Below are 25383 nucleotides of genomic sequence, written 5' to 3'. Positions count from 1 at the left end.
GAAATGAATCATAATGGTGTTCTGCAAATAAATGAACCTTTGTTGAAAGTTGATTCACTTAGAGGACTCTCACACAGAAGACTAATTGACTGGCAGCAACAGCTTAATACTTTTTGACTGGACACTTTTCAGTTCAAATTCTACAAAATGTAGAATGACTTTAAACTTAATTGCTCAAACAAATCAATTTTAGCAATCTTTCATGAAACAACTTTGATCATGTAATATATGTTTGCAAATAGAAATAATTGGAATTTTGCTAAAAACTATGTGACTATGTCACCCCTTTTCCAGTGATTGATGCCCCCAGCCAGGTGGATGTGAGGGACATAACGGACACTACAGCACTGGTGACCTGGTTCCAGCCTGTAGCTGGGGTGGATGGGGTCAGCATCTCATATGGGCCGAGCTCCAACCCTGCTGATCGCAACATGGTGGAGCTGTCCTCTACCGACACGCAGTACCACCTGGGAGGCCTCACCCCTGACATCCACTACGAGGTGTCTCTGATGGCTCGGAGGGGAGAACAGACCAGCATTCCTGTCTATGAGTCTTTCCTCACAGGTTAAACTGAAACAACAGTTTGATGTGCTGTGTTGGGCCAAAAATAGATCTACCTGAATGTTTTATCTAAAATATTAGAACTGTCTTCTTAGCAAAAAAACAAACAAACAACAACAACAACAACAAAAACTGTTACAGCCATTAACTGTTTAATGAGCAGTGTGTTGCCTGGGGGGTGGGGGGTGGGGGTGGGGGTTGGTATACAATAATGAGGAAAATTTCCCAGTGTAAGTTTTGGCTTCTACGTAAGTTTTGGGCCTAGATTTGAAATGCTGGTAAATTTGTGTTAAGGTAAGGTTACATCTGCTTAAAGGCCATTTCTGTGTTGTAGACCTGGATGCCCCCAGAGACCTGCAGATAGTGGAGCTGACAGATGAGAGCATTACTCTCGAGTGGAAGAACAGCCAAGCTCAGGTGGATAACTACCGCATCAAGTATGGACCTTTGTCCGGAGGTGAGCATGGAGAGCTGCTCTTCCCACCTGGATCCAAGGACAGCACCCAGGCCAAGATCAGCGGTACTGGATCCCAGTAACACACATGCACACACATACACACACAAACATCAGGTTGATATTACTACTATCAGTGTGCAAGGTACACACACAGACATCTTTTCTCCAAGTACGTTAATCTTAACATGAAGGTTCACTTACTAGTTTTCCCAAGTTTTCAACCACATCTCAAGGTATTCATCAGCAGATGGAGTTTATTTAGTTCTCATGGATGTAAATACAATATAAATCATGGTTATATATATATACAAAGAGAAGGCAAAAATGTTTGAAATTGGTGTGTTTCAGAGTTAAAGCAAAAACTTAGAGTTTATTTCATTTATGACCCTGCACCCACTCATCATGTCAGAGAAATAAGGCTAAAAAAGTTCTGATTGTAGCTACAGAAAAAACCTCCCCAGCAAACGAATGGACTGTTTCACAGTAACATACTCAGTGTTTTCATTCTTTTATCTGCTTTGAGTTCACATTAGCCCATTACCACTTTGCATCCAAATGACACAGTTGAAAAGCGTCTGTGGGAAAAAAAAAATTATACAGTGTGAAGTGTTTATTCTCTTAATTCTTGGGCAAGTGTTTGTGGTGGTCCTTGTTAAATGGTCAGTGTTATATTCAGCTCATTGCCAAAATGGGTTGCCTTTGTTTTGTGTTGTGAAATGTTAGCCCATTTACAAAAGGGCCACTTTATTAGAAAACCACCCGGGGGTTTGGCATTCAGACTAAATGGAATAACACTGCTGCTTGTTTCACTGTGAGATCTTGCTCAAACAAGAAAAGTGACATGTTTTCCATCTATCGGCACTGCTGACATTATAAGCCATGCTTTGAGGCGGATGTGTTTTTTTCAGTTTGTTTCTACACTGTGTGCTACCGCATGGCAGGATTAGACACCATGAAAAACCAGCAAAAAAAAAGCTTCCAAAAAACGGGCTTATAGTGTCTTTGTCTAGTACAATTCTTTGTCCTTGGGATGCCCATCAGTGGATATAAAGCACTGTGTTCATTCAGCGGATGTCACTCTCCATGCACACCTCAGCACTTTTTTTCACATGGTTATTGTCTGTAATTGCCTTCACGCTTGTGATTTTATTGATAATGAGTTTCCTGGCCATTAGGTGTAATTTCATGCTGCAAGAATCTGTGTGTGATGACCTCTGTGGGAGTTAATAAAGGAATTAGAAGCGATCAGGCCGAGAGATGGCTTAATTGTCGAGACCAAAGGTCCTCTAGAGCCTGCTGTATCATAGAACGTAGTGTTTCTTTTTCACAACAAGAGCTCTATAGATCCATCAATGCAAATACAACACTTATGTTCCACAGTGAGCACAGCATTAACATGAAATACAATTAGGCTGCAATCTTTTGTGCAATCAAACCACATGAAAGCATTTTTATGTTTGCCATAAGTACTGGAGCCATTAGCTGAAACAGCTGGCCACTTGACAACAGAGCCTCCCCATCGTTCATTTGGTGTGACCTCAGTGGATTTGGACAAACAAAGCATGACAGTGCTTTTTATTTATGTATAACAGTGTTTTTGCTGTAATTTGCCCTTTTATGTAGGCCTGAGGCCGGGCACAGAGTATGGGATGGGCGTGACGGCTGTGAAAGATGAGCGGGAGAGTCTGCCGACGACCACCAATGCAGTGACGGGTAAAATGTTTTCACTTAGACAGCACCTATACAATCACATTATATATGGGCATTGGACTTAATCCACACTTTCTGCCATAAAATCATATTCTCATTTTCTAATGAGATAAAGCATATGTATATAGTATAGATCTAGATGCAAATACACGGCTCAAAAATATTAAGGGAACAGTTAAATCACACATCGGATCATGATGAACGAATTATTCAAGTTGAAAATCTTTACTGATGTACATTGTAGAATTTGTTGAGAACAAAATGATGTAACAAAAGTCAATGGAAACCAAAATCATCAACCCATTGAGGGCAGGATTCAAATTCATGCCGAAAACCAAAGTAAATCACAGGCTGATCCAACTTGCACAAATTTCATCACGGCAACTTATAATGTGACTCAGTAGTGTGTGTGGCCCCCTTGTGCCTGTATTCACTCCTGACAACATCTGGGCATGCTGCTGATGAGTCAACGGATGGTGTCCCGGGGGATCTCCTCCCAGTCCTGGATCGGGGCATTGGTGAGCTCCTGGACAGTCTGTGGTGGTACTTGGCAGCGTCGGATGCACCGATACACAACGTCCCATAGGCGCTCAATTGGATTTTGGTCGAGGGAACAGGAAGGCCAGTCAATGGAATCAATGTCTTCATCATCGAGGAACTGCCTACGCACTCTGGCCACATGAGACTGGGCATTGTCCAGCGCCAGGAGGAACCCAGGGCCCACTGCAACAGCGTAAGGTCTGACAATCACTCTGGGGTTTCATCCCGGTACCTAACAGCAGTTAGGGTGCCACTGGCTATTGGAGGTCTGTGCGACCCTCCAAGGATATGCTTCCCCAGACCATCACTGACCCACCACAAAACCAGGCATGCTGGATGATGTTACGGTCAGCATAATGTTCACCACAGCATCTCCAGACTTTCTGAGGCTTGTCACATGTGCTCAGTGTGAACCTGCTCTCATCTGTGAAGAGAACAGTGTGCCAGTGGCAGACCTGCCAATTCTGGTGTTCTCTGGCAAATGCTGATCGAGCTGCACGGTGCTGGGCTGTGAGCACAGGTCCCTATAGAAGACTTCGGGAGTCTGATTCTGACAGTTTGGTCAGAAACATGTACACCAGTAGAATGCTGGAGGTAATTTTGTAGGGCTCTGGTAGTGCTCCTCCTGTTCCACCTTGCAGAAAGGCGCAGAAACCAGTCCTGCAGCTGAGTTGATGCCCTTCTATGGCCCTGGCCAGCTCTGCTTGTGTAATTGCCAGTCTCCTGGTATCTCCTCCGTGCTCTTGAGACTGTGCTGGGAGACACAGCAAACCTTCTTGCGACCACACATATGGATGTGCCATCCAGTAGTGACAAGGACACTAACAGAACTCAAAACTAGACATGAATCAGTCTAGAAGGGTAAAGAGAGAGCAATTGTCTGTGGCCACCACATGCAAAATCATTCCCATTTTGGGGCTAATATTGCTTTTGCCTCTCCATTGCACCTGTTGTCACTTTCATTTGCACCAAAGCAGTGGTAATTGTAAAATCACTTGTGCTTCCTAAATGAACAGGTTGATATCCCTGAAATTTAACTGACTGTGATGATTAAGTGTTCCCTTAGTTTTTTTGAGTAGTGTATGCATACATACATATATAAACCACTGTATATACAGTGCATACAGCAAATATGCTTGTTTGTATCCTTTTCCACGGCCCCCTGGCAAATTTACACCTAATGGCATGTTTCTGTTGAACTTGTCTACAACCGCCCAACTTGTACAATTAGCTTTATTTTTTCTGTCTGTAATTCTTTTTTTTTTCTTTTCGCCCAGAAGGCGTTTGTTCATCCAGAAGTCCATATTTGGCAGAGTTTTAGTTTAAATCAAAAACCAATCCAAGGCCTTGCATTATAGCTCAGACCTCCAGGGCTCTGTAAAAGTCTATCAGAAGGACTTGTGTTTCATCATCATGATATTGTTTCATAACAAATCCATGAAACAGCTAGAACAGGAAGTCTGTTAACAGAAATAAGCCACCAAGCATCTCTAATGTTCTCTGAGAGGTGTTTACTTTTCAATATTCCTACCACCTCAGTGTGTTCTATTTCAGATAAGTTTTTAAACTTAATTAATCCCCCGTTTGTAAAATCATATATCTTTTTTCACATCATTTTACTTGGTAGACCACACCAGCCTAACTGTAAATGATGGTATCAATGAAATCTCTGTATTATAGCTCATACATGTCTGGCTTTGCCTCTCCTCTTTCTCCACATGGAGCAGTCTCCAACCCAGAGAGCATTTCTGGAGACAGCAACAGAAACGTTCTTAACAAATGCTATTTTTAATCTGGTACTTACCTGTATGGCACCCAATCATCTTCTCTACCTTTCTAATTAGCCCTGGATTCTCCCAAGGACCTGACTGTTGCAGAAGTGACAGAGACTACCATGATGCTGGAGTGGAAACGCCCCCTGGCCAAACTGGACTCCTTCAGACTCGTTTATGTATCTGCTGATGGCCACAGGGCTGAGGAGGTTGTCCCAGGCAACTCTGAGACTCACAACCTGAGGGGCCTTACACCTGGCATGCTGTACACCATTAGCATCACTGCCGAGAGGGGCCGCAGGACCAGCGCACCCAGCACCATCTCAGCACCCACAGGTCAGCAGTGCAAAAAACACACCTTCCATCCTCAAAAACTGTGATCCTGACTAAGCCGTAGTGCCTTGTTTGACATTATAGAATGCCTGAAATGTCTGGTAGGAAACAGTGGAAAACAGAGGAAGCTTTTTTGGCACAACTGTCTGGAGGTTTAGAGTTATCTGTGTTGGCATTTACTCCAAACACTGACATTTCAGATACTTTACTCTGTATTATCACCCAGATAAGATTTCTGGCAGTGGCCATCTTTTTGCACAATGTCAGCACATCTCTAATTTTAAAGTGTTGATTTATCCAAACTATAAAAGCTTTATTTTTTCTTTTACCTCATGTGGTGACCAAGGAAATACTTTTGGTTTTCCAGAAACACTGTCCCAGTTATTCTATGCCAAAGTACGTGCCTCACACAGTTTTGAGTGGAACTACTTTCAATTTAAGAAACAGTCCCTGTGTGAATTATTGAGTGTGTGTTCTGTGGATTGTCTAGAGTAACACCTGGAAGGAGAATCTCATGTAAAAATAGCTCATAATCTAGGCAGATGAAAACAAAACTATCTGCAGAACTAAATACTGCTAGAGGTAAGTGAGTTTTTTTATGCTTTGGGTGAGCGGACCTCTAAAAATAAAGCATTGAGGTAATAAGGTTTTGCCTTTTGCCTGACAATGTCAGTAGCTGGGCTGAGACTCAGCATGCAGGGTATTCAGTATCTGTAAAATGTGTCTGAGAGTCTCCTCTGAATGTAGCCCACTGTTTCCATGAGGTTCCTAGCTGGTGGTGTAGGGTTAGAGCATAAGAGAAGTTCTCATTAACCACAGGTTCATTTTTTGTCCTTCAGTACTGCAGCCAAACCGAGGCAATGAATTGAATTCATTGTTAGCTTCTCAATGTAAGTCACTCTGTCCCCCCCCCCCCCCCACACACACACACACACCCCACACCCGAGGCTCATTTATAGCATGTGGGATTTTTCTTTTTCCCTGATTTTTTTTTTTTTTTTTTTTTTACCAAAACACGAAAAGACAAATGGGATGATTGTGCCATTTTTTTTGGGCAGCAGTCAGGGTGCCTCCAAGCTAAATATTTCACGTAGTAAGCAAAACAAGTAAATCTTCCAGTTATGCAATGACCACGCATTGCATGGCTATGGGCAAAAAGTGATATGATGAGCAATAACTGTCTTTTGTTGCATTTTCTGGATTGCATGTTGCCAAGAAGAACAGAGCACAGACTTCTATGTGTGTGGTGTATGTGTGTGTGTGTGTGTGTGTGTGTGTGTGTGTGTGTGTGTGTGTGTGGGTGTGAATGTGGGTGGTTGAGTGCACACGTGCATGTGTCTACTGTTTATATCTACTGGTCTGTATGGTCATGTGTGGCAAATGACTGAGAGACTCAGTAGCTAAAAAGACTGATAAAGAGTGAAACTGAAGCGTGTGTGTGTAAGTGTGTATGTGTGTGTGTGTGTGAGAGAGAGAGAGAGAGAGAGAGAGAGAGGCTGTGGTTTTCAATGGACATGTGTGTGCCCTGCACAATTTTCATTCATGTGATAATTGTTGCCGTGAGCACCACTCCCCTCTGGTTTTGTGTGATTTGACCACGATGAACTGTGGGTCTGTTAGATAAAAGGCCACATGCTGGGACTCCTGTTAAAACATTGTCTCCAAAATCAGCAGCTCTCTAATCCACAGCCTGGCCGATCTGCAGCCTTTATCATCTCTAGACACGTAATGCAAACACAGATCGCATTCGATTTACAGGAGAGATTTGAGGGAGGAGGGGTGGAGAGAGGTGATACAAGGTTTTGATGGAGGTTGGGGGTTCAACTTGTGCCTGGCAATCATCAAAAGGATTACACAAATTTGTTTTCGAGCTTCTTATGCACATGAAAATCAGTACCAAGCCAAAATGTGCTTCCAAAAATCAAGATACTTTTAGAAGCAGGATCAAAGATGTAGTAACAAATTGATGTAATTGAAACAGGGAAATCAGGAGACAAAAACCCAGATTATCATAATTTAAATCAGCTGAATGGAAGAGAATCAGACTGGTAGAGTTACACTCAGGGAACAATGACAACATGAAAATAGCTTCAGCAGTAGACCCAGGTATTAATGCCCGTATTTGTACAAATGAGAAAGTTGAACAAACATGTTTGACTGCCATTGCACATTACATTTTTGAAATAGCAGCATTAAACTAATATTAGCTGTCCAGTACATATGTTGTATGTTTGATCACCTGCACAAAAAAAAAAATAAACAGTGCTGTCTTGAAAAGCCATGACAACTTGAAATGTAACAGTCAATTTATATATTGCCATCATTTTTGCCATTATATTGGTGTGTCTTTCTTCATATGACAATAGTGCATGAGCATCTGATTTGATCTTGAAGAACAGAACATAAAGCATGAAAAAACCAACATTATCCCTCTGCATGCACTGGCATTGTCTGTGCAGTAGTGTATTACAGCACAAACATCGCCTTGGTTACAAGCTTGATTCTAGTCTTCAAAAATGAATACACTGTAGTATTATATGAATGCATGTGTATCAAATGGCAGATATCAGATTGAAAGGGTGATATCTCAGGAACCATTTGATTTGATTTGATTTTGATCATGACACACATCTTCAACTGCATGTGATGCATGACTGCCAGAACTGAAGCTGGGCTTTAAGGGTAGGTGCATTTAAAATACAAAAATAGAGAAGAAAAATTCCAAGATTTCTGCCTTCACTTGGACAATGTACAATGGAGAGGAATTGAATTTTGTTTGTGGTGTTCACAATGTTAAAACAGGACATTTTGAAAATTTGACAACAGCATTTCAAGCATCTTAAATAGCATACAAACATGTAATTATGTTTATAACATACAGTAATATAGCTATACGGTCATTGTAAATGTTTGTGACTATACAGTATTTGTGAGCAATTATAAATTCTCTATTTTTGCAATGTTTTGTTACATTGTCAGTCATTATCTATTTATATAGCACTCTCTACATATGGGTGCCCACATGAGGAGTTATAGTTGTTGAGAAATACATTAATTAACACTTCATTCCTATCCATACAACTACATTACTGTTGCAGCCTCGGGTGAAGAATTTGCAGCTATGAACACAATGCTGACTCAAGTCCTTCCCACACTGCAGAGCCAGGAGCTCATCAGGCACATCATACAGTAACTGCATCTTCCTTGTCCATGTGAGCTCTCATAAGCCATGATCAGGTGCTTCCAGGAAAGCCACCCCCATCCCACACTGCTATTGTCTACCATCCCATTTGCACTCCACTCTGCCACAGTGAAAAGAGGATAATTAGAGCCTTGATGTTTACCTGTGCCATCTATCTCTGTCTCTTTCTAATTACCTCTCTGAATGCTTGCACACTCAATGGTCTGCAATTACAGGCTGCTACATGTGGCTCTGCATGGCCTCCCTGTAGGGCTGAAGTGGACGCCATACCTCTGCCATTCTGGCTGGGCTACGCTGCACCTTCAAATGTTAATGGCTCATTCACAGCCATTAATGGTTACTAGCTGCATCAGCATGGCTGCCTACTGCTTTCTATCTTTAAGTCTTCCCACTTACATGGTTTAAAGGAGATGGCTATAGGCAACTGTCGATAATGAGGCTTTTTCATCCTCTTTGTAGTGGAAATATAGGACTATTTCCACTCTTTTCTTTTGACAGCGAAATGAAATGATTGGAATACAAATGACAGATCAGCAATGTCACTCACTTATTTGTAACTGATATTTTTAAGGAGGAATTGTTGACCCGAAGCTCAGTCTTGTTTATCTTATATGTGTCCCAATGTACTTTGTTGTCAACAAGAAAGGTTCAAATAGAAGCCAGAATTGTCTGGATTTGTATTTGTGTATTGTAAGGTTGGACCAATATATGGAGGCAATTCTGCATTTTTTTAATGCTGCTGTCTATTGCTGGTCAGTTCAATTTCAGTCCAAAAATTTCCAGGATCGGCTTTGAAAAACCTGTATCGGTCTAACCTTTGGCCTTCATTCTACATGTCTGTTCCAGTCCTGTAACTCTATGTTGATGTGTTTGTCATCACCCAGAGGAGGAGAGGCCCATGGTGACCAATGTCACCATCAGCGACATATCATGGGACAGCTTCCTCCTATCCTGGTCTGCTGAGGATGGGGCCTTCCAGGCCTTTTTGATTGAGGTGACCGATGCAGAGACTGGCGCTGAGTGGCAAAACCACACGGTGCCTGCCGATGCTCGCAGCCTCGCCATCTCTGGCCTCTCCCCCATCACCTGGTATAGGGCCAATCTGTATGGGTTGTACAGAGGGAGCCTCTTAGATCCTGTCTTTGCTGACACCATCACAGGTATCAACATCGTAGATGCTGGGGCCTCGCTCTTTCCTGTTCTTCCTTCTTCTACTGCTGAACACAGAGAATTAACCAGTGTTTTTCCATGTGGGCTTTCTACATGGCAGTTACAAATGATGTTTGTCTATTCATCAGGCACTGGTGTGGCAGTTTAGCACTGTCTTTAAGTGTTACATTGACTCTGATAGGTGTTATAGTAGCACTTGTTTGTGTTTGTATATTGTCAGACAGAAATTTTCACTGTCCATTTTCCAATACCGTTCAAAAAATGTCACTCTTAATAAGTAATAAATCTGCCACTGTCAAGAATATTCTAGAAAAAAGTTATCCAGCAAAAGTGAAAGCACAATCATTGGAAGCAGAATAATTAGGCCTTAATTCGACAAATCTTTGTGGCTGAAACCTGCATTGGAACTACATTTGAAAAGAGGTATATACAGGATACAGACAGTCTACCTATCAAACACTGTGGTGGAAGTTTTTCTTCACAGTGTAAACAAAATCTCCTTGTCATTCAGATGGCGTGCACAACACAAATCCCCAAACAACACCCCTCATCAGCTATCCATCATGCATGTATCCCTTCCTTTGATGCAGGGATTGTGAAATGGGCTAACACTCCGTGGTGGCACCCACACAAAACCCATTCAGTCTATATTAGCCCAGCCGCAGATACGCATTTCATCTACCTTCAAGCTGTCAGTCTGCCTATTGGTGCAAGTCTGGCCTGAAACAGCACATGGACTGTTATGTGAACAGGCAGAAACACATAAAATGGTCAGTGTGCTGTATAACTGGGCCACAACAGGTGCACTGGTCCCCCACCCACTATACTAATCACAGTCATTATCAGTGATTAACATGCTGTGAATTACAGTAAGTGGGCTGTAAACACTTGAACCAAAATCTGCTTATGATACCTTGTAATGGCCTCTGAGCAGTATAATACAGTATAATACAGTATAACCAAAACAAAATACCTTTTGGGGACTAACATCCTCACTGTGACCTTACAAAACTATTTTGATTAAACTAGAAGGTCAAAAATATCCGGTTTCGGATTGGTTCACAATTTTGTTGTCAGCATCTATTCCGGCGTTATCATTCAGCATTTCGCTGATGAGGATCAGTCAAGTGGAAGAAAGATGGGAGGACTGACAGAGGACAAAAAAAAAACCCTGAGGCGCTTTTGTCACTTTGTGTGAGGCCTCTCGTCTGTATGCATCCCCAGTTCTCCCAAGCTTGGACTGGTCTTCATTCTCATGCTGCCATTGCCCCTGGGCTCTGGTGCTGGGGTGCCAGGGGCTTCTGGGGCCACGCAGAATATGGCATGAGCTCAACACTACCCATTGTCTGAATGCTAATGGCTGGTGAAACCATCTTAACATTTTTCATTAGCATTACTTAATCCATAAAACATTCCAAGTTGTGAATGCAAGCGCTGACTAATTTGATTATGTTATGCACGGTGGTCATCATTGGTCTACTGGAGAAAGATGTCATTGGGAAAATAAAGTCCTACTCTGAAAAGGGAGTGAGGAAACTTTGATTCGCGGAGAGGGAGTTTTATACAACAATTGACGGATGGAAACACAAAGAGATGTGGACAGAGCTCAGAAGAAGCCCAACTCAGTTGCAATTCATATGACTACAAACTGCTCCTGTAAGTTATCAGGCTATACTGGAACCAGCTCTGGGCTTCTACTTGCAGACCCCCTTTTCAACAGGTTAGCATGGTGCCGGCACATAGCTCCTCCAATAACAGGCTCCCTTTTGTGAGTGGGGATTGTGTTCCCTCAGGTCTTGGGGGTTTTGGGGGGGAGGGGGGTACGGATATTGGATAGAGGGGTGGTGGTGGGAGGGTGAAATCAGTGGCAAGCTAGCACATGTTAGCTGATGGATGTGGCCCTCCCTCTCTTCCACTGACCAGCTAAAGCTGCCCGGCGGCTAATGAAGAGTGACAGCTCCCTGGGATTTGTCTGCTCTGCTTCTCATTTCCACCGTTTCTTCTCACAACAAATGCCTCAATGCATTTTCCCTCACAATAAAAAAGGGGTTCCAGGCTAGTTCAAGGACCCCTGAGACCCTCACATTTGGTGTAGTATTTTAATGAGCAGTGGCTATTGAGGATTTCCTGAGCCCACTTATATCTGCTTCTATCTAGGCTGCTTTAAAAGCTCTGTCTCGTCCATGAATCCATCTGTGCTGCTACCGGAAGTTTCTCTAGCTAATTAGCTTCAGCAGACTCATCCTCCAGAGAAAGAGAGCTTTTTTCTCCAGCAGCTGTAGACTCTTGCTCTCTCAGCCTCTATCTGTGCCATTATTAGCTGCTGCTAATGACTGCTTTACTGCCAGCTTTTACAGCACCACATGCACGCACTCCCATCTTTATGCACATAGTTATGTCTGCACTGTACTATATTTAAGAACTATTCTTACAGAAGCAGCTGTTGTTTGACAAAGCCTCTTTACTTTGAAATCTCCCTAACCCTAACCCTACCCTAGCACAAGATGGGTCAGACCAGGGCTATCACGTTTTCAAAAAAATTAAGGTTGAATTAATTTGAAGAATCATGTGATACATTTAATTGTGAATTCTCTCAAATCCACATAGCCTGTTGCACATTTTGTGACAGAAATCAGGTCTGGACACACCGGCATATAAAATGTTAATATTTCACAGTGGAATTTTGAGTGTGTTCTGAGTGAAGTAATGCGTGAGCAAGCTCTTGTACCTTGAGGCTCCTCCTTTCTTGAATAACTTAAATAAAATACACAATGCCTAGGAGGAGAAAATGGCTTAGAACAGTGAAAATTGACAGAAGCTCAGAGAGCTATTGTGACTGACTAGCACTTGCCCAGCTGGTTAGCAGTTAGCTTGTAAGCTACAATAATGCAGCTACTAGCTCTGTGAGTACCAAAGTAGATCTTTTAGAACCAAAAATTTATCAAAGACGTGTGGACTAATTTTGCAATCCCACTTTCTAGTGTGGTGTAATGATAATCTGTTAACTTGCTAGTTTTCTATTTTTTGTGTTAGTGAAGAATAGCCTTCCTGAGTATGCAGTGAATTAGACAGACATAGAAATGCCCCCTGCTGGAGTGCAAGGCATGATCTGTTGCTCTACACTAATTGATTTTTTAATTAAAACAGATCCATGTAGCTGCAACAGTTACTTATTTATTTAATTATACCACATTCAGAGCTTAGTTTTGAATAAAATGTGGCTGCCCTAGGCCAGACTAATACTAATACTAATACTACTAAGAATTCCTGCAAAATGAATTCACAGTCACAATCTTGATATAATCAGTTTTCATCTTACTAATCACAATAGCTTGTATTAGTAGGTCCAGTTAACTAATCCAAAAAAGAATGCAACTGGACACATCCGGCGAAAGTACCTAACCACTGTTTCCTGAAATTCATTTTTTCCATCTGTTTTTCACCAGTTCTCAGTAAAACTCTTCTCGTTCCACTTTGCAAACTCAAGCTGTTTATTTGTTGGCTGATGCTGAGCTTCCATTTAACTAATGCTGGCATTTGCACAAAGACTGATACACTCTTTTGCTGCCATGTTTCTCAAATGTCAAAGCACTCTTAAGTCCCACAGAGGAGGAAAACTGACTTTCCCCTGTCACTCAGAGGCCGAACCAGAGGTGCAGGCTCTCCTAGTCTCTGATGTCACCCCTGAGAGCTTTAGGCTGGCCTGGACAGCTGAAGAGGATGCCTTGGACACCTTTGTCATAATGGTCAGCCAGGCTGAGGGTCCAGGCAAACCAAGAGAGCTGGTACTGGGTGGCGAGGAACGAAGCACAGCCATCACAGATCTCACAGAGGACACAGAGTACAATGTCGAAATTTTTGGGCTCATTGTGGGAAGACGGTCCAAGTCTGTACTGGAGAGGGTGAGAACAGGTACATGGTGAAAGGACGGAAATGAAAAATCAGACCTGTGAACTCAAACTCTGCACTGGTCTCATCAACATAGTCAGTGTGGAATGATGTCATATCTTGTTAGTATCGTCTTTTATGGTAACAGCATGAAAACATGGTAATTAACACCTGTGTTCTGGCATTTGTTTTTTTATATTGCAAATCTGTTTGTCAACTAATCTGATAACAAGAGGCACTTAAAGGGTAATTCTGGTATTTTTTACATATTTTGTGGTCTAAATGACTTATAGGTACAAAAAGTTTTGGAATTGGTCCAGTACATCGCCTCAGCCGCAAAAAACAGGCTGTAATGACTGCTTTGGGGTAAATGCACCCATCAAAGTACACCCACTAAAAGTTCTTGTTTTGCCACTGACAGGTTCAGATTGTTATTCTAAGTGCCTGACAACATCATGGAAAGGATCACGACAGAAACAGACTTTGTGAGACAGCCTTTTACTATGGGGAACTGAAGCCATTATAGCGCTCTCTTTAAAGCCACCAAACTCCTTTGACAAAAATAGTATTTTTACCTCATAGAAGACAGGAGTTGCTGGTCTACTAGTGCTTTGATTGCTTTATTGACCCTCTTCACACTTTAAATGTGTCTCATATCCAGATTGTATCTATATATGATTTAACTTGATTACCTTTACATCTGGTATTAATATGTGACTCCATTGTCCAAACTGAGATCTGATTCAGATCAGATCCAAAAACAACAAACAAAAAGATAGCAGCCCTCTGTGAAGCTGCGCTATTGTTAGGGCTATTCATTGCCTTTTTCGAAGTGGGCAAAAAGCCATCTTCAATGGCTGGAATGCTGAAGATAAAATAAAAGGACAATGTTGTTTTATGCAGCTGCTTTTATTGCAGCTGTGGTCAGTGCCACCACTGTCCAGAGGATGCTCTGTATGTGGGAACGAAGTCAAGACTGTTGGAAGGGGATAGTGATAGAGACCTTCATGGATGAAGACTGCATGTCAAACCTATGTATGCACCATCAAACTTTTGATTTTATTTGCAGAAGACTGGTGTTATCTAGCAGAGACATACACTTGTGCTTGGCCATACAGTTTGAGAACTTGTTTGTGGTTTGGTACCTAGTAACAGGTTTTATTTCTGCCCATGTAGTTGTTGCATGTGGATTGAAAACACAATTACATTTACATTTGTGTTCAATGTGGTCTCAATGCATCCCTGACCACCTCCAGAGGTTGTTTGGCCGATCCGATCACAATCTACCCTCAATGCACTATCCGATTGCAATCTAATCACCTCAAACACATTTCAATGTAAGGCGTAAAGCAGGTCTTTGTGTGTGTTTTTGTGTGACTTAGGTGTTTTAAAGGGTTAGATTGGATTCAAAACACATGTATAAAATGGCTGTTACTGGTTAAACAAAAAGGATCTTACTCCATGATGTTGTCAGACACTTAGGATCACAATGTGAGCCTGTCAGTGGCAAAAATAAACACTGAGTGCTTATTTTTAACATAGATCGGCTCAGATTTTCAGTTGCAAAAACAAGCACTTTCAGTGGACATACTTTGATGAGCATGTTTTCCCCGATGATTACGTTGCAGCCATTGCAGCTCAATTCGCAGCTGACAGCTGAAGCGATCTACTGGACCAACTCCAAAGGTTTTTGTACCTGTTGTCATTTAAACCCTAAAATATATAAAAATAGAGCCCAAATACCCTTTAATGCTACAATTTGACAAAACTGTCATTGTCTCTATATATTAATCCACATCACAGCACAATCACAGCTGGTCTTCACAACCCAGGTTTACAGCAGTATGCAAAAACACACTCTCACATGGCTCCTGACATTAGGGCTCCAGACTGCTGCTAGATCAGAAGTAGGCTGACAGTGGGTTTACTGATCAATCCTCTATCAAAAATAGGTCTTATATAGTCTGATATTATGGATATGAAGCAACTATACAGATAACGCATTTTTACCGTAGCACTGACCTGGTTTTAATGGAAGATTTAGCATACTTTGAAGGTCTAAATGCTGTTTCAGTTGTTTATTAATCGTTTAGTGAATATAATTATGGGTTAAAAATTGTCTAATTTGAAGGTGCTGAATATCTGCACAAAACTGGCATATCATCATTGCAGTGTCAACCCAGAACTATCAGAAAAGGCCTTGAAATCTTGTATCAGTCAACCCCTACTCAGGACATTTACTCAGTTATTTAGTCTCCTCCTTTCATTGTGTCATCTTTGTCCAGTTGTCCTCCCAAATGTTGTCTTTGACTGCCTAACCCCATGTGTTGGAGTTGCTCTTTGTAGAGTGTGTGTGGGGGTGGGGGTGGCCAGTTATCTATGTCCCCTCTCCTCCCTGGGGGTAAGGCTCTACTCTTGTGTTGCGTGGCGCATGTTTCACTTTTGTGTTGCCATGAAATGGGGGCAAGTTAATCTCCTCAGGTCTGTCACGCAAGATACTATGGCTCACTGTTCACTGGGAAGGGTCCCAGGCCTCCCCAGGCCCCCTTTGTCTGTCTACCTCGCTCTCTTTTACACACTCTCTCTTTCACTCTGCTCTAAAACAAGCACCTTTCAGTGGTGGATCTGCTCTGGCTACATGTGTCTTTTCTTGTCTGCTGCTTAATTCAAAAGCAGAAAAAACTCTGTAGTTTATGTCGATTTGTTCATTCATTGATGTTCAATGACACCCATACAGTCCAGAAAGCTGTATATATTGACTAAACCTTCTGTTCCATTCCATTGTTCCCATCTTTGTTGTGCCAGACCTGGGTTCACCCAAGGGCATCCGCCTCTCTGATGTCACTGATACATCTGCCACCGTTCACTGGGTGGTTCCAAGAGCTCGGGTGGACAGCTACAGGGTCACTTATGTGCCTGCTCATGGAGGTCAGTGGCCTTTTGTGTGACATTCATTCATGAATGAAAACAGGAATGTCTCTCATCATTCACATATTTGCAGAACTTGATTCAGCAAAATACCCATAAACTGACTGAACTGAAAAAAAAAAAAACAAAAACAAAAAAAAAACCTAAGCTTTTCCAAAATACCAAAATAAAGCTTGGCACTCTAGTAGTTTTACCCTAAACAACATCAAGAAAATTTGTTTTTCCAATTAAATGCTAGGACTTCTTCCAATAAGCTGATAATGAAATTGTATGTGAAATCATAGGTATATATTGCAGGTATTGAATGACTTTATAGCTAGTATGGACATTCTCACTGCCCTGTTATTGCCTACCAACCACCTCAATGCTCCACCATCTGCAGTGCAAATGCTTTTCTTCAATGATAGACTGATTCTGCCCCCTAGTGACAGGACAGGTATTTATAGTGATGAAGGCTAAGAGGTCTAGAGAAAATGAAAATAAATATCGTAACATAATGCAAAACAACCAAAAAACCCAAATAATCATGAACATTTTTCCATTTGATGAAAATAAGTTAATTGCTACCATTATCTTATGACTGCTGCACATGATAGGAATAGATATCACCAAGTAACATCATTTAGCCTTTCAGGGCCAGTGTCTAGTGTCATGGAAATTTACTGTTTAACGATTTCAATTTCACCCAGAACACTTTTATGAACATTTTTTTGAAGACACTAGAGTCATCATATTAGAAGTTTATTTGCAGATGTGGAAAACACTGGACAATGACATGAAAAGACAGTCACTAAAGACATTAATGTGACATTTTATGATGTTAACACAATCCTTTCAATATAACACATATTTCTCATGCAACAAATTATGAATTCATAATCAATTTCACATTTATTTTTATGGTTAATTCAATGATATTTCATTTTAGAATGGGTTTCAAGAGTCTCTGCTTGGAGGATACCAGAACCCCACCTGGGTTCTGATATCCTGGATGTTTTGCTATGAAAAACATTCTGCAGGCCTACATATGTGTGTTGGTAACACAAATGGTTAAAACAACCATAAATAGGAAATCCATTGTAATATTCAAAACATTTTATTTACACTTGTGTAAGTAGGGTACAGTAAAACAATGGATTGAACTCTAATACAGAAGGCAGGTTGAACAAACAAAAATGAGCTTCAATAAAATGAAGATGATACAAGTGAACAAAACAGGCAGGCAACAAAACTGAGGAAGCAGGCTCAGGCAAACCCAAGTAACTCAGTAGAACTGAACCAACCACAACGACAAGAGGAACACAGGCGGCAATACCGGCGAAGAACAGAAGCAACAAATGCAGACTACCTGGCAACTGAAAGAGGGAAAACATGTTGACAACATACACAGGAGGCAAATTGTCAAATGAAACACAAGTGACACAAGAAAGCACACAATCACAGGAAATGAAACAAAACGTGACACATGCGGAGAGTGAACCTTCAGCATAAAACAAGAAATAACTAAACTAAAATCCAAAACCATTACATTTGTATTGTCTCAGCTGACTGTAATCGACTTGCAAAAAAAAATATCATATGGAGAAACATTCTTCTGCAGATTCTGGAGAGTGGCGGTGAAATCGTGAGGTTAGACTGTGAAATTTGATAGAACGTCATCATCTAAGCAAGTACTACTTCAGTTAGGGCCCCAGTATCTTAACTTTATTCATCCAAATGATGTGTTGTTTTTACTTGCAGGAAATGCTAAAACACTGACAGTGGACGGCTCGGAGTCTCAGACCGTGCTGCCCAACCTCACCCCTGGGGTCACTTATGAGATCACTGTCATTGCTGTCAAGGGTCAAAGGGAGAGTGAGCCTGGATCAGACAGTGTCACCACAGGTGTGCAGAACTAACACTATGACACACATTCATTATCTTAAGGCTTGATATACAAATGTATATTTTACTTGGTTTAGGCAGCTTGTGATACTGTCATAACTTGATTGTATAACTACTGTTTAATCAGACACCTCATGCACATACCTCACCAGATTTTTGATATCTGTATTTTTTTATGATTTTATTTCACTTTATATTTCTATTTTGCTACCGTTTTTAATCAAATGTGATTATAACTCTTTTATATTATGAGTCAAGCTTATTGTTCTAATTATGTTCTAATAAAGCACTCCATTGCGCATCAGTGCTGGAGGACATGGATTAACGTACGTATTCGGCAGATAGGTGAACGTTGTCTTCGCATTTGGCTTCGTTATATTTCTGTTTTTCGTCACTGTGTCTGCTATGGTTGTAGTTTCCTCTCTGGCACTTAACTAGCACTTAACTTCTTACGCAGTTACAGACCTAAACTGCGCACTGTTATTGGCTGGGCTCTTGCCGTCCTCCCCCCTACAAACGCACCGGGCACAGCAAGTTTCGATGAAAATTAATAAATACGGGCAAAACTGACCTGGCCAGTCATCTATGCAAAGTGTTGGGGAAGTGGCAGATGATTTGATGAACCATCTGTCGATCACGTCTAACTTCGACCAATCAGACCAACGAACCATATGACGTTGTAAAAGAGCAAAGCTCTTTCCTAAACCAGTCGGGTCAAGAGCCGAAACGTTGTTTCCACCGAGGAAATCTTCCAGCGCCGCTCGTTGGTCATCTGTCTGTGAAGAAATAATCTGCAATTCTGACAGACCTGACGCTATAAAACAGCGGTCCCCAACCTTTTTTGCGCCACAGACCGGTTTCACGTAAAGCAATAATTAGAAACGAATAAAAACTAATTTCTAAAAATACAACTCACCATTAACCTGAATGTAGTTGTTTGTAATTAGTTGGAGCCCTGCCCTTGTTTCTCTTCTACGACAATGCTTCATTGCCTCATTTGAGAGCCTGTCGTCACATATTACCGAGAACGGGCTTGGTGCGTGAGAATCACCTGAAGCGATAAACCCGTATTTTAAGTAGGACTGCTGATATTGTCTCTTAAATGCAACTTTCTTTTTCTTGGCAGTTGTAGGCCTTTCTTCTGTCTAATCGTTTGGCATTTTCCCCTTTCCGAAGAAGCTCTCCAAATACGTTTGTTTTTTTACTAATTTTTGCGAGCTCACGGGCTTACTTTTTTTTAACTACCGTATCACGTGACCGAGACGACCGGTTTGACATGTGTACAGAGGCACAGGCGGATGCGCCTTATTTTCAAAATAAAACTTCTTTCAGACTGATGATCAATAAAATATTTTTTGTTCCGGTACCGGTCCGTGACCCGGCGGTTGTAGACCGCTGCTCTAACGCACTATTTACTGCACTGACTTCCTGTTACTGTTATCATTAGTGTGCGTGTATCCTGGGTCAGATTCCGGGAAAATCCTACATATTGTACTTTACCATGGAGAACAATTCAAATAATACCCGTAGCACTGATAAGATTAAAAAAAAAAAAAAAAACTAATGGAAAAGAAGTGATTTTGGTGTCAGTATTTGATTCAACTAAGACAAACACATTTACAGTCATTTGTATTCAAGCAGCACCATGCTTAAAAAAGTGGAGATGTATTGCTTCCTTCCAACACAATAGCGCTCTCTCTCTCTCTGTGTGTGTGTGTGTGTGTTGTACAGCTCTGGATAAGCCCCGTGGTCTGACCGCAGTCAACATCACAGACACTGAAGCTCTGCTGCTCTGGCAGCCTGCCATCGCTACTGTAGATGGTTATGTGATCACCTATAGTTCAGACTCAGGTATCTAGTGTACACGCATGCATGTACACACAATCTTAACACTGAGACAACACAACAGTTCTTCTCCCACTATCTGTTGTTGAATCATGATGAAGATGCTGAAAAATTGTGATGATGATGATGATGATGATGATGATGATGATAATGATCATTACTGTTTAGCAATGAAGAACTAATGACAATTATTTCTTACTGCAAGGAATTAGTTCAGATGTGCAAAGAAAATCAAGTTTTCTAAGATGTTTCCCAAAAGTTTTCTCCAGGGATCATATTTGAATGAGCAAACAGGACTAAATTCACAATATTCAGTTTTAAATAAAATAGTCATATTTGTCCGACACATCAGTCTAAGTCATGTTTGCTTCCTCTTATACAATCAGCCTCTTTTCCTCCATGATGTGCTAACCTAAGGGTGGCCTGTTTCTGTTGTTCCAGTGGCTCCAGTGATGGAGCGTGTGTCAGGGAACGTTGTGGAGTTTGAGATGAGCTCTCTGACGCCAGCAACACACTACACTGTGAAGGTCTATGCTGTGAGGGACTTGGCCAAGAGTGCAGCCACTACAACTGAGTTTACCACTGGTGACCACTCCTTTCTAAACATTATTTTGCTTTTTTCATGACACGTGAATTCTTAGTTTTACTGATTCAAACTAAATCAAAAACTGCATGATGTCACAATCTGAGATAGCAAAGTATTGTTGTTTGTTGTACGTTATTAAGATTACTGCATGATTGCATGACTACATTCATGTGAATGAAGGGTAAATTAAAACATAAATGACATCACAAAAAGTTGAGACACAGAGCAAAATATGAACTTGTTGTAAAGGCTGTTGTGTTTCTAGATGTGGATGCCCCTCAAGACCTGGCAGCCAGTAACATCCAAACGGAGAACGGCATGCTAACCTGGAAGCCGCCTCGTGCTGACATCACTGGATACATTCTCAGCTTTGAATCTGCAGACGGCACTGTGCGGGTAGGTCGACACCACTGTGCCTCAGATTCTGGTCTAACTGGTCAGTAGATCATCGAAATGTGTTCCAGAATAAAATGTTTGAACATGTTTCCTCCTTCAGGAGGTGGTCCTAAGTCCCACTGCTGTCTCCTATAACATGGCTCAGCTCAGCGCCTCCACAGAGTATTCAGTCAAGCTGCAGGCTATTGCTGGTCCTAAGAGAAGCAGAGTCATCACTACTGTCTTCACCACCAGTGAGTGGACTCATATACACACTGGACAGGTTTTAGCCCTGGTGTGCTGTGTGTCTGATGCAAGACATCTCAAAAAGTATTACATAGATCTGACTAGGTGTATTTTTAATACTATTAACACATTTGTTGGCAAATGTCCTCATTTAAAATTCAAAACTCCTGCACTTTGTAAAACAGGATCCTGAAAGATTAGCAAACTTTAAGGATTCTGTCTTTGCACAGCAGAGAGGAGGCATTTATCCTATTTTCTGATAGGTAACTCTACTTTGGTAGTAGTTGTCAGTAGTTGGTAGCACTGTCATATCACATCAGGAAGGTCTCATGCTGTTGAGGGAGCCAATTTCCTCCAGGTGGTTCAGTTTCCTCCCACAGTCTAAAGACATGTATTTTAGGTTAACTGGAAACTAGCAGGTGTGGATGTGAGTGAGACTGTGTTCATTTCCCTACAATGTTATCCTGATTGACTAAAATGAAAAAATACTTTAAGTGATCTGCCACTCCCCCTGCACCTTTATGCATTGTACTTTGATTCACAAAACCCTTAGAGTCAACTAGACATCCACATTAGCAATATAGCAAAGATAGTCCCATCCACTATTCCTTATTACAGAGTCAGTTTAGTACACTTTGCTGATTATTTCATCACATTGTTGTGTGCATGTGTGTGTGTGTGTGTGTGCGCGTGCACATGTTTTACTCATGTTGTGGGGACATAAAAGTGTTTACACAGTCTTCTATTAGGCTTTCCTATTGGGACAAAACACAAGCCCCCATAAGGTAAATCATTAAATTTTAGGGAGAAGACTTAGATAGGTGGTAGGTTAGGTGTAGGTTAAGGTTAGGATTAAGGATTAGGGTTAGGTAAGTAGTGGTGATAGTTATGATTAGGAGAAGTCTCCAGAAAATAAATGTAAGTCTATAAAATGCCATCTGAAGTGATAGAAACACTGTGTGTGTGTGTGTGTGTGTGTGTGTGTGTGTGTGTGTTTGTATATGTGTGTATCCGTGTCCGCATCCACGTGTGTGTTTGTGTGTGTAGCGGGTGTGCTGTACAGATACCCCAGGGACTGCTCCCAAGCCCTACTGAATGGCGACACCTCATCAGGTCTGTACACCATCTATCTGGGTGGAGACGAGAGCCAGCCAATCCAGGCTTACTGCGACATGAGCACTGATGGAGGTGGATGGATTGTAAGTCACTGGCTAACAGGGACATATGTCAGGCCTGGAATTAAGCCATTTATAGGGCGAAGCCACTTTGGCCTTTGATAGAACAAATTTATTGGGACGTCTTGGCCGAACTGTAGGCCACCAAGACCAAAATCAATGCTGCAATAAAAATACGTGCTAATTTTGTATTATGAAGAAAAAAATAAGAGTATACAATCAATGATTAAGAGTCAGCGTATACTAAAACAGTTTATTAAGTTTATTAAAACTGTAACCTGATAAACTGCTATCTGGTTGACTTTTGATTTTTTTAACAACTCATTGTAAGTTAATCATTTATTTCTGTAAATGGGCTAAGGGTGATCAGAATTAATCTGAACAAGTTTCGACACTCACCTGACTTCATAAGAGCAGTCACAAAATGACTTCAAATATTTTTTTTTTAACACTTTTAACATTAAACACACGGACAAGAAACTTCTCAAGGTGAGGCTACTCTCCTCTGGTCACTAGACACGCTGCAGACACACAGCAGCTGACAGAAAGAGGAGGTCATTATATTATACAGAGAAATATTAGCTGTTTCTGAGTGAATAAATGTTAACATTACCTATAAAAGGGAAGTTAAAAAAAAGGGAAATGAGAATGCCGAGCTATCATGTTTCATCATTCGCTATTAACATCATCAAATATGTCATGTTTAGGAAAGCAGTTAAAAAAACTTGCACACAAAGGACAACCATTTATAGCTTACTGCTGTTAGAAACTGAGTACAATTAGCTGATAATTAGCAAGATCAGCCACCGTCAGGCATCAATACCAACACACATTATTAGACTGTAAACCACTAATCAAACCAATAACCAACCACAGTCAAGATTTTTTAAAAATATATACATATAATATGTGAAGTTGATGGAAGCGCCCCAAGCTTCCTATTTTAAGGGGAGAAGACATTAGGTATGACAGGCTAACAGTTTCAAAAATACAATTTCTCACGAAAATTTGGGCTTGTTGATGAAGATTCTTTGGCTTTTTTCAAGACTTTGTTTTGAAAACCCATATGGGCTTAATGGGAATGTTTGGTGATCAGTAAAATATCATGATTCATTTCTGCTGTTTTTCTTTTTGCAGGTTTTCCTCAGACGCCAGAGTGGTAGACTAGAGTTTTTCCGCAACTGGAAGAATTACACTGCTGGCTTCGGTGACATGAATGATGAATTCTGGCTGGGTAATGTCTTGCAAATGTCAGAGCGTAACACAGTATTGCCCAACACTTAAAGATATGGTCATATGTTTCATTGGTAATTAAGGTGATATACACAAATGAACAGTATCAGTGTTTTCAGTGTCATCTATTGCTGATGTGATGTCATTTCATTCATTCATTTTTTATTTAAAACCTTGAAAAATCATTCAGGGCATGCTCTCAGTTTCAATGGAGTTAAAACAGATAAACACAAAAATGATTAATGAGAAAACAAACAACACAACACAGTTACAACAGTTACAACACAACAGTTACATTCAAGGATGGAACAGTTTGTTATCATGGTTCAAAGTGACTTACAGCTGCAAGTGTGTGAAGTTTTAACACATGGTGTAAAATATTCTCAGTATGTGCAGCACATAAACTAAAAGCAGCTTTCCCAAATTCAGTGTTTGCATGTGGGACTTCAGGCATTAGATAGTGAAAAAATGACTATGGGACTAGTATGTATATAGTACTACTATGTATGTATATAGTACTACTATGGGACCAGTTTAAAAAGAAAAGTGATCTATGATGGCATGTTTCTATTCAGGATTTTAAAGATAAATAGAAAGTTCTTGTCACATCTTACTGTTAGAGATGACCTTTTCATACAAGATGCAACGATGAGTAGAATAGCTGTCACCAGTAGTGAACCTTAGGATAGAGTGATTAACTGAATCTTGGGGTTCAAGAGTGGAGACAGAGGAATGTCTGTAGGTCATGTCATCACAAAACAGACACGAATACAACCTCAATTATCCACTTTCTGCTGAACACAGGAAAATTAGATCTCCTTCTGTACAAATTTCCAATTTTTTGTCAAAAGTGTGTCAATGTGAGATTTGAATGTAAGGTTTTGTGTTAATTTCAAATTAAGAAATGTATCTTGCAGAGTTTCAAATCCTTGTATGTTCTCACTGTCTGAGTGTGCAGTATTATCAAAGCAATACACCCTGTATCATCTACATCAAGATGGGCATTACAGTTTGTTGTAGAGGATGTGAGAGTGTTAACATAAATTGTAAATAAGACAGGACCCAATATCCAACCTTGTAGAACCCCCCTTGACAGTGGTAAAAATAAAAAAACATCATTTCCCAAAATCGCACATTGCCGTCTATGAGACAGTTAGTGCTGAAACCATTTGCACGACTATTCCAATACCAGGTCATCTGGTATTTCAGTGGTGCAATATATACTATTGTCAGGTCACTGAAAAAGCCTGTTCATTTTCTTTTTTTTTTAAATTTCGTTTCATATCAATTCTAGAGCTTGATACTTTCCTGTCTAGCACTTCTAACACAGGTTCGAGGACAGTGCTCACTTAGGCCAAGCGCGAAAACTCTTTATTAGTGCTGATTTTAAAAAGATACTTCAAATGAACTCTGGTTGGTTTATCAGTCAGCTGTGACAGATTCAGATTGTCACACACCCCTTTCGGAAGATTTAGGAT

At 40.9% G+C, this 25383-nt stretch overlaps 1 protein-coding gene across 4 annotated transcripts in view; it reads left to right on the top strand.

Moving 5' to 3' along the window:
• tncb (tenascin Cb) overlaps positions 1–25383 on the top strand; it is a 55831-nt gene that overhangs the window by 25512 nt on the left and 4936 nt on the right. Inside the window, exons 7-20 of one of the 4 annotated variants that reach the window (XM_076730225.1) lie at positions 295–564; positions 896–1081; positions 2642–2731; positions 5113–5376; positions 9460–9735; positions 13385–13657; positions 16439–16561; positions 18302–18445; positions 20177–20296; positions 20732–20875; positions 21142–21272; positions 21373–21505; positions 22545–22696; positions 23810–23906. In XM_076730225.1, the coding sequence (XP_076586340.1) occupies positions 295–564; positions 896–1081; positions 2642–2731; positions 5113–5376; positions 9460–9735; positions 13385–13657; positions 16439–16561; positions 18302–18445; positions 20177–20296; positions 20732–20875; positions 21142–21272; positions 21373–21505; positions 22545–22696; positions 23810–23906 (2403 nt within the window). The remainder of the gene's footprint in view (positions 1–294; positions 565–895; positions 1082–2641; positions 2732–5112; positions 5377–9459; positions 9736–13384; positions 13658–16438; positions 16562–18301; positions 18446–20176; positions 20297–20731; positions 20876–21141; positions 21273–21372; positions 21506–22544; positions 22697–23809; positions 23907–25383) is intronic. The other 3 variants (XM_076730228.1, XM_076730226.1, XM_076730229.1) reach the window with 3 other exon arrangements.

This window comes from Chaetodon auriga, chromosome 5 (assembly GCF_051107435.1).
Source record: "Chaetodon auriga isolate fChaAug3 chromosome 5, fChaAug3.hap1, whole genome shotgun sequence".
Taxonomy (NCBI): Eukaryota; Metazoa; Chordata; class Actinopteri; order Chaetodontiformes; family Chaetodontidae; genus Chaetodon; species Chaetodon auriga.
This window is presented reverse-complemented; position numbering and strand designations above follow the sequence as displayed.